The 12,352-nt window shown below is 52.4% G+C and overlaps 1 protein-coding gene across 1 annotated transcript; it reads left to right on the top strand.

The window, feature by feature from the left end:
• The first annotated feature begins 2,092 nt into the window (after positions 1-2,092).
• ANKRD9 (ankyrin repeat domain 9) lies at positions 2,093-3,877 on the top strand. Its single transcript, XM_084270676.1, has 2 exons — positions 2,093-2,149; positions 2,634-3,877. Exon 2 carries the CDS (start codon positions 2,703-2,705, stop codon positions 3,579-3,581), a length of 879 nt encoding a protein of 292 aa, XP_084126802.1. The 5' UTR covers positions 2,093-2,149; positions 2,634-2,702; the 3' UTR covers positions 3,582-3,877.
• Positions 3,878-12,352: the final 8,475 nt, after the last annotated feature.

A 12,352-nucleotide genomic window follows, 5' to 3' on the forward strand; every position in this document is an offset into this window, starting at 1 on the left:
TGTGTGACAAACAGGGGCCAGCCCCTGGGTTACCTGCTGGCTGCGAGGTGGCCAGGACTCAGGACACTCTGGGCTGTTTTAAAGCCAGTACTGGGGCCTGAAGCACCCTGGTTGTAGCTGGTCCCCTCCCCTCCATAGGAGCTTGGCCCAAGAAAAACAGTCCTGCTCCCACCCCAAAGACATGAATGTCCTATGCAAAAGCCAGTTTGGCTTTTGACTACGCTGATCCCCTGCCTTTGGTCTCTGACACCAGCTGGCTTACCCAGGCATGTGTGAGCGGTGAGAAGAAAGGGCTGGACAACCTGGCTTGTCACCATGCTGGACATCCAAATCGATGTCAATGTCCCCGTGGTGGCAGGGAAAGGATTTGGGACTCCTGGTCAGGCAGGGCTGTCTCCCAGAGCAGGTGGCACGCAGAGACAGGTACCGCTGCCATCAGCGATGGGGTCTGGCTGTGCTGCACACAAAGGAAGGGTTACAGAATTAGCTATTTTTAAATCATTTCTTTTGGTCCTGTGCTTTGGTACAAATCCTCCCTTGCCTGCAGTAATAGGATGTGACTGACAGGCGAGTGCCCTGGCAGTAGCAGGGAGGGGTGGAAGCGGCTGCCTTTAATGAGTTTTCATCTGGAACCGGCCACAAGCGACGAAAGAGGATTTTCCATGCTGGGGCTGACATCCCAGACACCAGGAGCTGTGGTGGATCCGCAGGGATCCTCAAATGACGAACTGCACAGACAAACACACGGACGTAATTCTCTCTGGCAAAGCAGCTCATGTTATCCTGATTTCTCTCCCCTCAGATGTGGTCACAGAGTTTCTGCGTGCGACAGTGGCCTGCCTGGCTCACCCTCCAGCCTGCACCCCCTCACAGGGGTCCCTGGGTTTTGGTGTGAGCACCGTGTGGCAGGGAAGAAGCTACGACGCACAGCGAGCACAGTTCGAGCATTGTTTCCCCGGCTGAATGGTGGTTCAGAAGAGGCACGACAAAGGCAGCAGTTGTTCCTTGCCAGCTCGGTTCTCATGGGGGGTCGAGGGGAGGGTTGGCAGCATGCCATAGGCTCCCTCCCTCCCCCTGAGGAGCTTCACAGAGGGCTGCAAGGAAGTGGGGTGTTTCAGCACATCCCTGGTGACCTCCCCCCTGCAGCATGCACTCACACACATCACGCTGGGTCATGGAGAGTGGCACCTCTTCCAGCAGCGATCAGCAGAAGGTGCACTCCTGAGCTGGTGAGGGGAAGGCTGGGAAACCCCAAGGATGGAGAAACCAGAGCTGTGGGTCATGAGCTTGACAGCAAGTGGCATCGCCCACCTGCAGAGGGTCCGGTCACACCCGATGGAGTGATGGAGTGATGGAGAGGGTGATGGCTGCAAGCAGGGGAGGCGCTGGGAGTCAAACACACAGTGGGAAATTGGGAAACGTCCTGTACCTGCTTGGGGGAGATAGGGATGGAGCAGATCCCAGGACTTGCCATCAGTAGGACGGTGCCAACCTCCCGGCAGACACACCCACGGGGGACGGGATGGGGGAGAGCCGAGAACTGCCGTGGGCCAAGCTGTGCCTTTGCAGGGAGGCAGGGAGGAGTGAGGCTGTGCCCAGGTCATGGCGTGTCTGCAGCCTCCTACTCCCAGGGGGTGTCCCAAAGGCCGTGCACACGTCTCGCCGTGCCCCAGGACCCCGTGCCCCCAGGTCCCTGTGCGCCCAAGACCCCCTGCCCTCAGGAGCCCATGCTCTCTGCACCCCGCATGCTGGACTCCGAACCCCGGGACACCGTGCCCTGGGCCTCCCCTACCCCTGAATCCCATGTCCCCAGGCCCCCGCACCTCCTGCCCTCCCCCGCACCCCCTCGGCCGTCACCGCCCCGCCCCGCCGGGACTCCGAGCCGACGGCCAAGTTTGCTGGAACTTTGCCTCCCGTGACGCACGCGATGGTGCAGGGCCCCGTCCTCCCGGCGCAGCCAATGGGCGCCCGGGGGAGCCGGGGCGGCCGCCAATCGGCGGCGGCTGGACAGTTCCCCGGTCCTGACCGACCTTCACCGCCCGGGGCGGGGGGTGGGGATAAAAGGGCCCCGCGGCGGCGCGCCGCGCTCCCGCCTCCCGCCCCTACACTGCGGCTGCGGCGGGCAGCGGCCGGCGGCGCCAGCGGAGCGGTGAGTGCCGGGCGGCCGGGAAGGAGCCGGGAACGGGGCGGCCGCGCACCGCGGGGAAGGGTCCGGCGCACCGGGGGCGGTGGGTTGCCGTGCGGCGGGGCGGGAGGCAGAGGGGTTCCCGTGCGCGGCGACACGGACGTCCTGTGCGCTGAGCGGGGGCCCTTGCGTACCGGGTTCCCTTGTACGGGGGACACGGACGTCCTGCGCGCTGCGGCCGTTCCTGTGCACCGGCGGTACGTGCGTCCCGCGCACCGGGAGCAGGGAGCTGCGGCGCACCGGAGGTACAGCCATCCCGTGCACCGAGCCCAGGCGGTTACCGTGCACCGGGTTCCTTTGCACCGGCGATGCGCACGTCCCCTGCACCGGGGGGTGTCAGCAGCCGCGGCTCGCTGCCCCCACCCCCCGCGCCGGCGGCGGTAGGGACGGGGGGACGCACCGGGGGACACGCAGCCGCACGTTACTGACCGCCCTTCCGCTCCCGCAGGTCCGGGCCTGATGCGGCCTCTGCGCGCCGGGGTGGGAGGCAGCCCCCGGCGGAGCCCGCCTGCCCGCCATGCCCTGGAGCGTCCGGTGGGTCGGCGGCCGCGGCGCCCAGTCGCAGAAGCAGTGCAAGAAATCCTCCTTCGCCTTCTACCAGGCGGTGAGGGACCTGCTGCCCGTCTGGTTCCTGGAGGACATGCGGACCATGGAGGTCTTCCACTGGGAGGATGGTGGCAAGGTGAGCGTGTACTCGCCCTCGGAGGCCCTGCTCTACGCGCTGGTGCACGACCACCAGCCCTACGCCCGGCACCTGCTGACTAAGTTCCCCCAGAGCGCCCTGGCTGTGCCCAGCCAAAGCTTCAGCTGCTGCCAGTCCTCTGCCCCACACCTGGCCATGGCCGTCCGCTATAATCGGGTCCGTGTTCTCTTCCGAATCCTCAAGACCATCCACACCTTCCCGCCCAGCGACAGAACCAGCCACCTGGACCGCCGGGGCTGCAGCCGCGTGGAGGGTGGCAAGACGGCTTTGCACGTCGCCTGCGAACTGGTGCGACCCGAGTGCTTGCTCCTGCTCCTTGGGCACGGCGCGTCGCCCTGCCTGCAGGACAGTGCTGGGAACACCCCCCTGGACACCTTGCTGCAGCAGATTTCCCATAGCCCGACAGCTAACATGCGTGCCAAGCTCCTCTGCCTCGACTGCCTCTTCTTCTTCGTGCCTCAGGATCTCCAGTTCTCAATGAAACAGCAACTGTTGGACAACCGGCAGCGGTGGCAGGACCTCCTGGGGGAGAACAGGTTCCAGTGCCTGCTGGGCTTAGCTCCCCCATCACTGTTTGTTGGAGCCATGCGTGTCTTGATCAGGACCATTTCACCTGAACATTTCCCAGAGGCTCTGGACAATCTGCCTCTGCCTCATTTCCTAAAGCCTTTGGACTTGAAACTGGAGAGCTAGAGGGGTGGTACGAGAGCCTCCTGCTCACCTGACAGAGACTGCTGTGCTGAAAGCATATTGGCATACGAAGCTGCTAATGCAGCAGCCGAGTATCTGTTTTAACTAGAACTGTATTTTTAAAAAGAATTATATCTGGCACTTTACAATATATTTTATTTAAAGATCCCTGCAGTGGGGTGAGGTCCACACTGCATTTTATAAAAACATTCTATGGCATGTTCAAATGAGGGGACAGGGGAGAATATATTTGTAAATATATCTAAATAAACCAGTGGCAGATGTGATCAAAATACAAACCAAGCGACTGCAAAGCCTGAAGTGGCATGTGCTCTGAAAAAGCGTGCATGGGGTGGGGGAGTATCTTTTCGTTAGGATTTCCCTGTTACATAAGCCTCGCGGTCCTGGAACAGGATGACTCCTTTTTTACAGCTCTCCTAATACATCTTGGCAGGGATCTAGGTTTTTTTTTAAAGGCACAGATGAAAACTTCCTCATCTTGTACACAAGACCAAAGAGAAGCCAGATACAATTAAAACTTCCCTAAGCAAGGCTGGCAGGGATGTGCAGCGGAACAAAATCTGGTTTTAAAATATGCATAAATTCTCTCTGTCCCTCTCTGAGAGCCAAGGTGTCAGGCAGAGGGCAGGAGCAGATGCACGTGCAGCCCTCTGGCCAAAGATATTCCTGGTGGTAGGAAGCAAGGATGATCCCTGCAGCCCCTCTGGGCAGAGCAGGAGGGCCAGACTCCTTGTGCCTGACCTCCCCTATGCCTGCAGGGATTCATGTAGGTTTTTTTGGTGGATTTGGGCCCCTCCATGGTGGGTCCCCAGCAGCATGTGTTAGTTTAGATTCAGCAGGAGCTGGTGTCCACTCTGGGTATCAGAAGATTATCTTCACAGCTGCTCCAGATCAAAAATGCCTTTGGGGTAATGACCTGCCTCCAACACTTGCGTTCAGACACATCAATGTTCTGAGCAAAGGGTGCAGCTTCACCTCTTTGCTCTGTAACCTTTACTCCACAGTGTTATGGGCTGTCATGCTGCTCACTCACTTCCCCGTACAACTGGCCCTGGCCCTGCCTGCTCTGTGGGGAGCGAGCTCCACCAGCCCTGCAATGACAGAAACCTCCTGGGCTGCTGCAGCTTTGCTTCTGTTCTTAGAAGTCATCAGTGAAACCAGGGGGTTGTTTCAGTGATTACATCTGTAGCCAGGGAGTTGTTTGCCACTTGAACTATTTCAGCTCTCTTGTTCGCCTTGGGGTCATCAAGGAGCTGGTGTGCTCAGAGAGGAGAGGCCATGTTCAAGGCACAAATTTCTTTATTCATGAATTAAGTTTGGTTAGGAAAGAAAAAACAACCCCACAGCTCAATGAGGCACTATAAGCTGTTCATACTTCAGCAGAACAGAGTGGTAATTCATCTAAAATAATCTCCCTACTGCACGCACAATAAAAGATAAGCCATACTTCTGAAATGTGAGATGCACAGAGAGAAGATGGCTATTCTTAGACTGATGGCACTGGAAATGTTTCCTAGAAGAGCAAATGTTCCTTTTTCCCAAGAAACCAAGCTGATACGTGCGCAAACTAATCACCATGGGAAATTTAGGTCCCTAGCATAGAACATCTCTTAACTGTTCTCTTCAGCTACTTTGTGGATAATGAAAATACAGAAATCTGAAGAACTAATCCCTCAGCTGCTTAATAAAAAAACCCAACCACAATTAAAAATCTATGTTGCTAAATCCTTCATTCGAGTACATTTCCCCCATTGCTTCTGTAGTGATAGTGTGGAAGCACATTCCAGAACAAATGAGAATCAAAACAGTCAGGTCTAACTTGCACATGGAAGACTGTCTTGAGGTGGGGGAAGAGACAGAGCTGGGGGTGGGAGGAAGGGTTTATCAGCCATGCTGACAAAGACATAATGGGATTCAGCAGTGAGAGTCAGCTGAACCGAGTGCTGGAAGACGCTCCAGCTCCCAAGCTGTGAGGGTAATTATACATTGGAACAGCCTGACAGGCTGGGCAGGACAGCCTACACCTTAAAATGCACCCATTAACAAATCCAGAATTCAAAACCAAAGCTGCCCCTGTGACCCCCTACAGCCCTTCCACCAGACCTCCAGTCATTCACTGTAGCAAACGGAAAGGGTCCCCTTGGTAAGTTGCGACGGGTCCAGAGTCAGCTAACCACTGTGCCCCTCCTGTTACTCTAGGACTGAAGTCAGACACCTTGCTGAGCCCATGCTGGGCTCGCTCTGCTGAAGGTCACTGATGGACCTTGCTACATGCGGCTCCTTAATGTTTTTGGGATGCTTAATCTGGAGAAGTGGGCAAACTACACCGGTGACTACACAGATCACTCGCCCAACTGGGTCCAGCCTTGTTTTTCAAACAGAGCCACGGCTTGGAACAAGGCTGGGGCTTCTCAGCTTTGGGAACAGAAGTCCTTTGTTTACAGACCAAGCCGCAGTGGCATTAGCTTTCCTCAGGCTGACTTGCCAGCGTGACTCTGTCCTCCGCCACCATTGCAGCGCAGCGGAGCGCAGGCTCCACAGCCCATTCAATGCTCTGTCTCTTGGCAAAGGCTGCCAGCAAAAACCCCAATTAGTGCCAGTTGCAACACCACTGGCAAGCTTAATAAAGCAAACATGGACAGACAGTCGGTCTCTGCTGAAGAGGACTGCCAGTGCTGGCAGTCAGGGACCTGGCCACAGAGCTGTGGGAGAGAAGATCCACTAAATCCGAACACCAAGGGAGCACAGGGTAAGGATACGTGCTTACAAGCTTCTGTCTTACCCACACAGCTCCGTCTGGGCACACAGGGCCAACTGCCCCTCTGTAGGAAGTTCTGCTTTCAGCAGCAGGAGAGGCAGCACACAGAGCCAGCATTCCTGAAAAGCAGAGTTACAGCTGGTTCCTCTAAAAAACTACTTTCTGCCATGAAAAGTGATGAAATATAATATTTCCCACATGTTGCTTAAGCACTTTCAAAACAAAATATTCATACAATGCCCAGCTTTTAGTACAGAGTGATTTTATTTGCTATGACAGGTAAAAAAGGCCTGAAACGCTTTCATTTGGAAAGGAAGGGGCAAGAGGAAGTATTTGGTTACTTTCATTTTTGACTCTGCAATTGACTCCTCTCTGCAGTTCCCCTCAGCATTTCAGGAGTTACAAAGTTTAGCCTGTCTGGAGTCTGCTGAAGGAGGATCTATTGCAATTTTAACTAAGCCCTTTAAAAGATGCATTTGGGATCTTTAACAGTAGCATTTTACCTAAACTAGAGCAAGCGGGTATTAAGTAAAGGAGAAAAGAAGAAAAGGAAGCAGGAAACCACTGAGAACAAGACCTGCCAGGAGAGGAGGCCTTGGCTATAGGTATGGCTGCAATTACAGCCTGGTTTGAAAATGAAGTTGGAAATAGCACAGACAACGATCCAGCATGGAGGCATGGAAAAACAGAGACTAGGAACGGGCCAGGCTGCCAGGTTTGTTTCCTAACCCCTATTTGTTTTATGCCTGGTGTACAAGTTGTATGGGTTATTGACTTGCAATATAACAAATCTATTGACATTAGCAGATCATTGTGTGTTGCATCACCCCATCTTCAGATCAATGTTCCCAACTAGACAAACACCCCCCCCGCCATATACTTAATATTTAAACATCACTATAAATCCTTGCAAACCAATTTTCGTAACACCTGTGTTAGTACCTCCATCACTGGTTGGTGTCAGCAGCTGTCTGAGGTTACATCAGCTGTTAACTCCCAGCCTGGCTTCAGGGGGCTCTCCTCCACCTATGACATGTGAAAAAGAAACTGCCTGTTATTTGCTCAGACCACATCAAGCTGTCCTCTATTATCATGCCCAAGTATCACATCTACGGTGTGATTTGCTTTGCACTGATTTACCCCAGCTCTTTCCAGATAGTAAGTGCACATGCACGTGTACCACAAGAATGGAAGAGGCAGAACCATCTTGCAAAACATAACTCATCAGTCATAGCACAAAATAGAAATACAGTTTACAAACCAGCAATCCCTCACTGCTGCTAAATTAAATAGATCCACATTTAGCTGGGATAAAAAGTTTCCCCCTACTTGCCCTGCTGACCTCTAAAAGGAATGGTATCTCTTGCCCAGTGCTTTAGTTGATAAGTGGAAAGACCACATAAATCAACAAAGCCCATCTTTTAGAAGCCTCAAACGACGAGAAACTCATCACCTTTAGGAATTATTGCCCAAGTCAGAGGAGTCTAGTCAACTAGTCTAAATCGTGTACGGCACGGGCCAGCAACTCCCATGCTGGGCCCATCACATCTGATTGAACGGCAGCATCTGCTTCAGGTCCAACCTTATTTTATAGATTTTTAAACAGTGGAACCTCCAAGGCTCTCTGAGGAACTTGTGACTGAGCCAAATAAAGCTCCCATCCAGATGACCTCAATCTCTCGTCTGCCCTAAACCAGAAAACATCCCCTGCCATCACCCCCCTCCTTCTTCTGTAGGAAAAATTAATCACTTCCTAATGCAGAAGCAAGAATTGATGAGAATGGATCCGGGTCAGCAGGGAGGGAGGCAAAGACCCACTTCTGAGAAGCAGGAAGGCAGAAAGGGGCTTTGTTCTGTCCCATACTTGAGGCTTCAGCTCTGTGAGCAAGCCCTTTCCTTCAGCTCCTTGGAAGAAAGCAATGGAAGGAGACCAAGGGGAGAGAGAGGCTTCCAGGCACTTGGCTATGTGCCTCAGCTGGGACAGAGAGCAGCTTCCAGCTCCAAGGAGGACAGCATCCTCCCTGCTGCTGAGCTCCCCAATTCCTACCCCATTTGCTACCAGCACCCATGGCTCCTCTTCACGGCTTGGAGGGCAAATTGCCTGTCCTCCCACCTCCTGCTCAGTGACTGGGCAGTGTCCGCAGAGCCTGACTCTGTCTGGAAGACTGGGCAGCCCCATCTTCTGCCTCAGCCAGCAAAGCTCCCCTGCCCAAAACTGTCCCTCTGCTCCTTTGTTCCAGCCCCAGTGGTAATTACTGTTTTGATGTAAGGGTGGTTTTTTGGCATCACACTCTTAATATTCAGGCTTTATTTTCTAATCATTAGGGTTCTTCTTTTTAATAGTGCCAGTACATTATAGTAAACACATTATACTACCTCACATTCATATTTTTAATGTGGTGTCATTTCCCTGACAGCGTGTGAGGCAGCATTTTACAGCAAAGCCTGAGGATAAGTACTTTCTAACTCACAGTAAGAGAGAGAATGAAGTCCCTTGAGAAGCTGAGTTTTTGAACATGCCTTCCTTCAAAACCATCTCCTAGTGCTCTCTTGCCCTCTCCCACTCCTGCAATAAGGGAAGCTATCAGTGTCCAGTGACTCAAAGTGACAAGACAGAAGGGTGCAGACCCTCACACTGGTTTCAGTCCTTTGTAAGAGAAACACACAGCTGGGGCTATGGCCAAAGGCAGGCTGCACTGAAGTCCTGAACTGGTAATGATGGTGACCTGAGCAATTGCTTGTCCACCACTTCTGTGCAGAGGGGGCACATTGCTTCTTCCACTTACAATACATTTATAGGCTTGTGCAGTAGGAGAGACACTGGTTCCTCAGGGGCCACAGAGCTTAGGAAAACTACAGAGAGCCATCTGACAAGAGTCATCACAGAGCTCTCAGCACAAATGTGGGGAAACACATGCCAGCAGTAAGAGCATGGCACTCCCTCAGGTTTGCCTCCTCCTTCAGATGGCCAAGGTTTGACTCAGCTTTGGTGCTACCTCATCTTTCCTGCCAGTAGCAACACCAGGGCTGGGTGGTGAGACTGAGATTGTCCTAGCAGAAAAACACCTGAGACATCCCTGAGGTATGAGCTGCCAGGAGGGCTGACCAGGTGAGTCACTCACTGAGTCACTTGTTGGGTAGAGTATTTTGAAGGATAAAACCAGTTTCCTTCAGAGGGAAATGCCAGCTGCACAGCTACCATAGTGCACGTATCACCCAGGTTGCTTTCCCTATGGAGAACACTGGCTGTGGTGTTGGATCTCTGTACAACATGCTGGCCAGAAATGGCTGGTTCACATCCAGCAACATCATCCCAGCCTTCCCAACAGGCAAACACACTATCACCCCATCAGCCAGGGCCGTGGTACCAAGCTCTAGGTGAATAACTCTAGGTGTATCTCATCATAACCCTTTGCTCCAGCCAGTCTGATCTCTTGGGAGATTATCGCTTCTCCTGAGAGTTGTCATCCTGGACTGGGTGCGCTGTGGGAGACACTCCACCCTCCACTCCTTCTCTGAGGAATAAGTCTTCTTCCTCAGCTCAGCCTGTCCTGAGGCTCTTGCCTGCCACTGGCCCCTTCCAGCACTGCTTACACCCCTGCTCTTGGGGTGCAGAGGGAACCATGCTACCAGCATGATGAGCACACTACCAGCATGGTGATGAGCAAAGAGCATGGCCAGATCCAAGCCCTCCTTCACTTGGTAAGTCCTGGCTCCCTGGTGAGAGCAGACCCCTGGGGACACACAGAGTAGGAGGCACCCAGAGGCAGGGGGCACAGCACAGCCAGGCAGACGGTGGTGCCCAGCGCCACAGCACTGGTCTCATGAATGCCTGGACAACCTGAGGTCCTATTTCTTTGGTGCCACATGGTATCAGCTATGCTTAGGCATGCTAGCAATGACATGCCTATGGTACTGATGTGTTGCCCACATAATGAACAGCCAACTCACATCACATCCCCTCCCATTACCAGTTAAGAGAGACATGGGGCAGTCACAGTCCCAGCTTCTGAGCTGGAGTTTTTTCTCGTGGTATCAACAAATAATCTTATCACCAGAGGTGTCTGGCTCAATATTGCCCTGTGGTGGCCACAGCAGTAGCCTTTAACTCCTCAAGTCTCACAGGCACTCACTCAACACAAGCCAGCTAGCAGTAGACCTTGTCCTGCTACAGTCCACACTGTTCCTACAAATAGGATTTTTGCTTGTACAAGCCAGGGAGTTGTCAGGCAAATGTTTCTACTGCGTGGCTAAGCCTGTTTGGGCCATAAAGAGAACCACAATCCTCTGCACTCTGCTCTAACAGCAGGACTCTGCTGTGTTCCCATCCTCTTTCCACTTTTGCTGAATGATGGAAGGAGAAACAAGGGGGAGCAAATTGCCTTGCTGCCCCTGATAGAGAGGCAGGAACTTTCCAAGCTAGAGCCAGGCAAAAGAGGGGAGGAGTAACAGAGTTTGGCTCTGTCCACCTTCAGCTCAAAAGGACAAGCTCTGCTTAGCAAATTCATGCTTTTCAAAGGGTGCTAAGCAGCACTGAGCACTCATTTGTTAGGTGGAAGGTCCCAGCTGGTAGTCTGGATGTGCACCTATTCACCTTTTCAGCATTTGCAGTTCATGCATGGAGAAGGGGCACTGTACTGTACCAAACCCAGGACATGGAGCTGGGAGGGTGTTAGGAAGTCCTTTGTTCCAGAATCAAAAGAAGCCTTTCCTGCCTCCTGCTTGGGATTTGATGCTTTAGAAACTGGTTGCTCAGATACCAAACAAATCTTGTGTAGACTCGCTGTTAAAACAACAGCATAGAAATTTATGCAACCAACTCCCTGCTTTGGACTGGGACCTTACCAGGACCTAATCATTAATTAGGCTACACGGAAGCTTTACGCAGATCCAAACCTGACACTGATGCAGCTGACTGCAGCAGACACCCTTCCTGATGGGACATATACCACACATGCTGTTTTAATGTGGTGTTGACCACAAGGCTGTAATAGCCAAGGCATTAAATATAGTGTGGCAGAAATAATGTGTCCTAACTCTCTATTCACTGGCATCTGTGAAGAAAAAAAAGCCAATTTGGCTACCTGAGCCCATGGCTTTTAGCTCAGCTGGAAGGGGGCTGCACACACTGTGATAGCAAGTCATGAGCTCAGAGCCTATGGAGAATCCATATTCCTTGTGGCATCAAAACCTGACCCTCTAGCACTTTCTGCCCACCTTTCCAGTCCCCTGGCTCTGCAATGGAAAAATAACCTTATTTTTTTTATTGGCTTGATGCTCACTTTCCTATTATTGTAGGATGTACTTGTCCTGAGCATCAAGCTACTCTCAAGCCCACATCATTGTAAACTCCAAGCTTGACACTCTGTTGAACCTCTGGTTAGTGGCATCACCCCACCCCACTTGGGTTTACTCCTTTCTGAGCAGCACTAGGAAGCTACTGAGCACACTGAGTCTGTCAGCACCAAACCTTTACTCCTGCTTCCTGCCTGCCTGTCCTTCATCTATCTACAGTAAAGACAAGTTTATTGCTGATCACCCCTTTGGAAAATGCAGCTACTACAATAAAACATGGAGAAATACATGAGATGCCTGGCTTTGGTGAAAAAGTACAAGGTAAAGAGAAAGGGTTACACCACTCAGCTCAGATGTGCTGAAGACAAAGGCTGATAGTAAATGTTACCATCCACTTGTGGAGGGATCACCTCTGGGAAGAAAGATTACTGAAACTAGCACCTAGAGCTTAACAAAACATGGATTTACCATGTAAGTCCAACCATTTTTGTCTTACAAAGCTGCCATTTTGTTGTCAAGTCAAATCACCAGTGGTGAAATGAATCCTTCTTGTCTTATGCTCTTGACATACTGGTTCTGAAAATAAAACCAACCAACCAAACCCCTGTAGCAGGTGATGTTACATGAATGACTAGCCAGGTGGTTGCTGCCACACCTCCCCTACAATAAAGAACAGTGTTCTCTTACAGGCACCAATAAG

Source organism: Gallinula chloropus, assembly GCF_964237585.1.
Source record: "Gallinula chloropus genome assembly, chromosome: 14".
NCBI lineage: Eukaryota > Metazoa > Chordata > Aves > Gruiformes > Rallidae > Gallinula > Gallinula chloropus.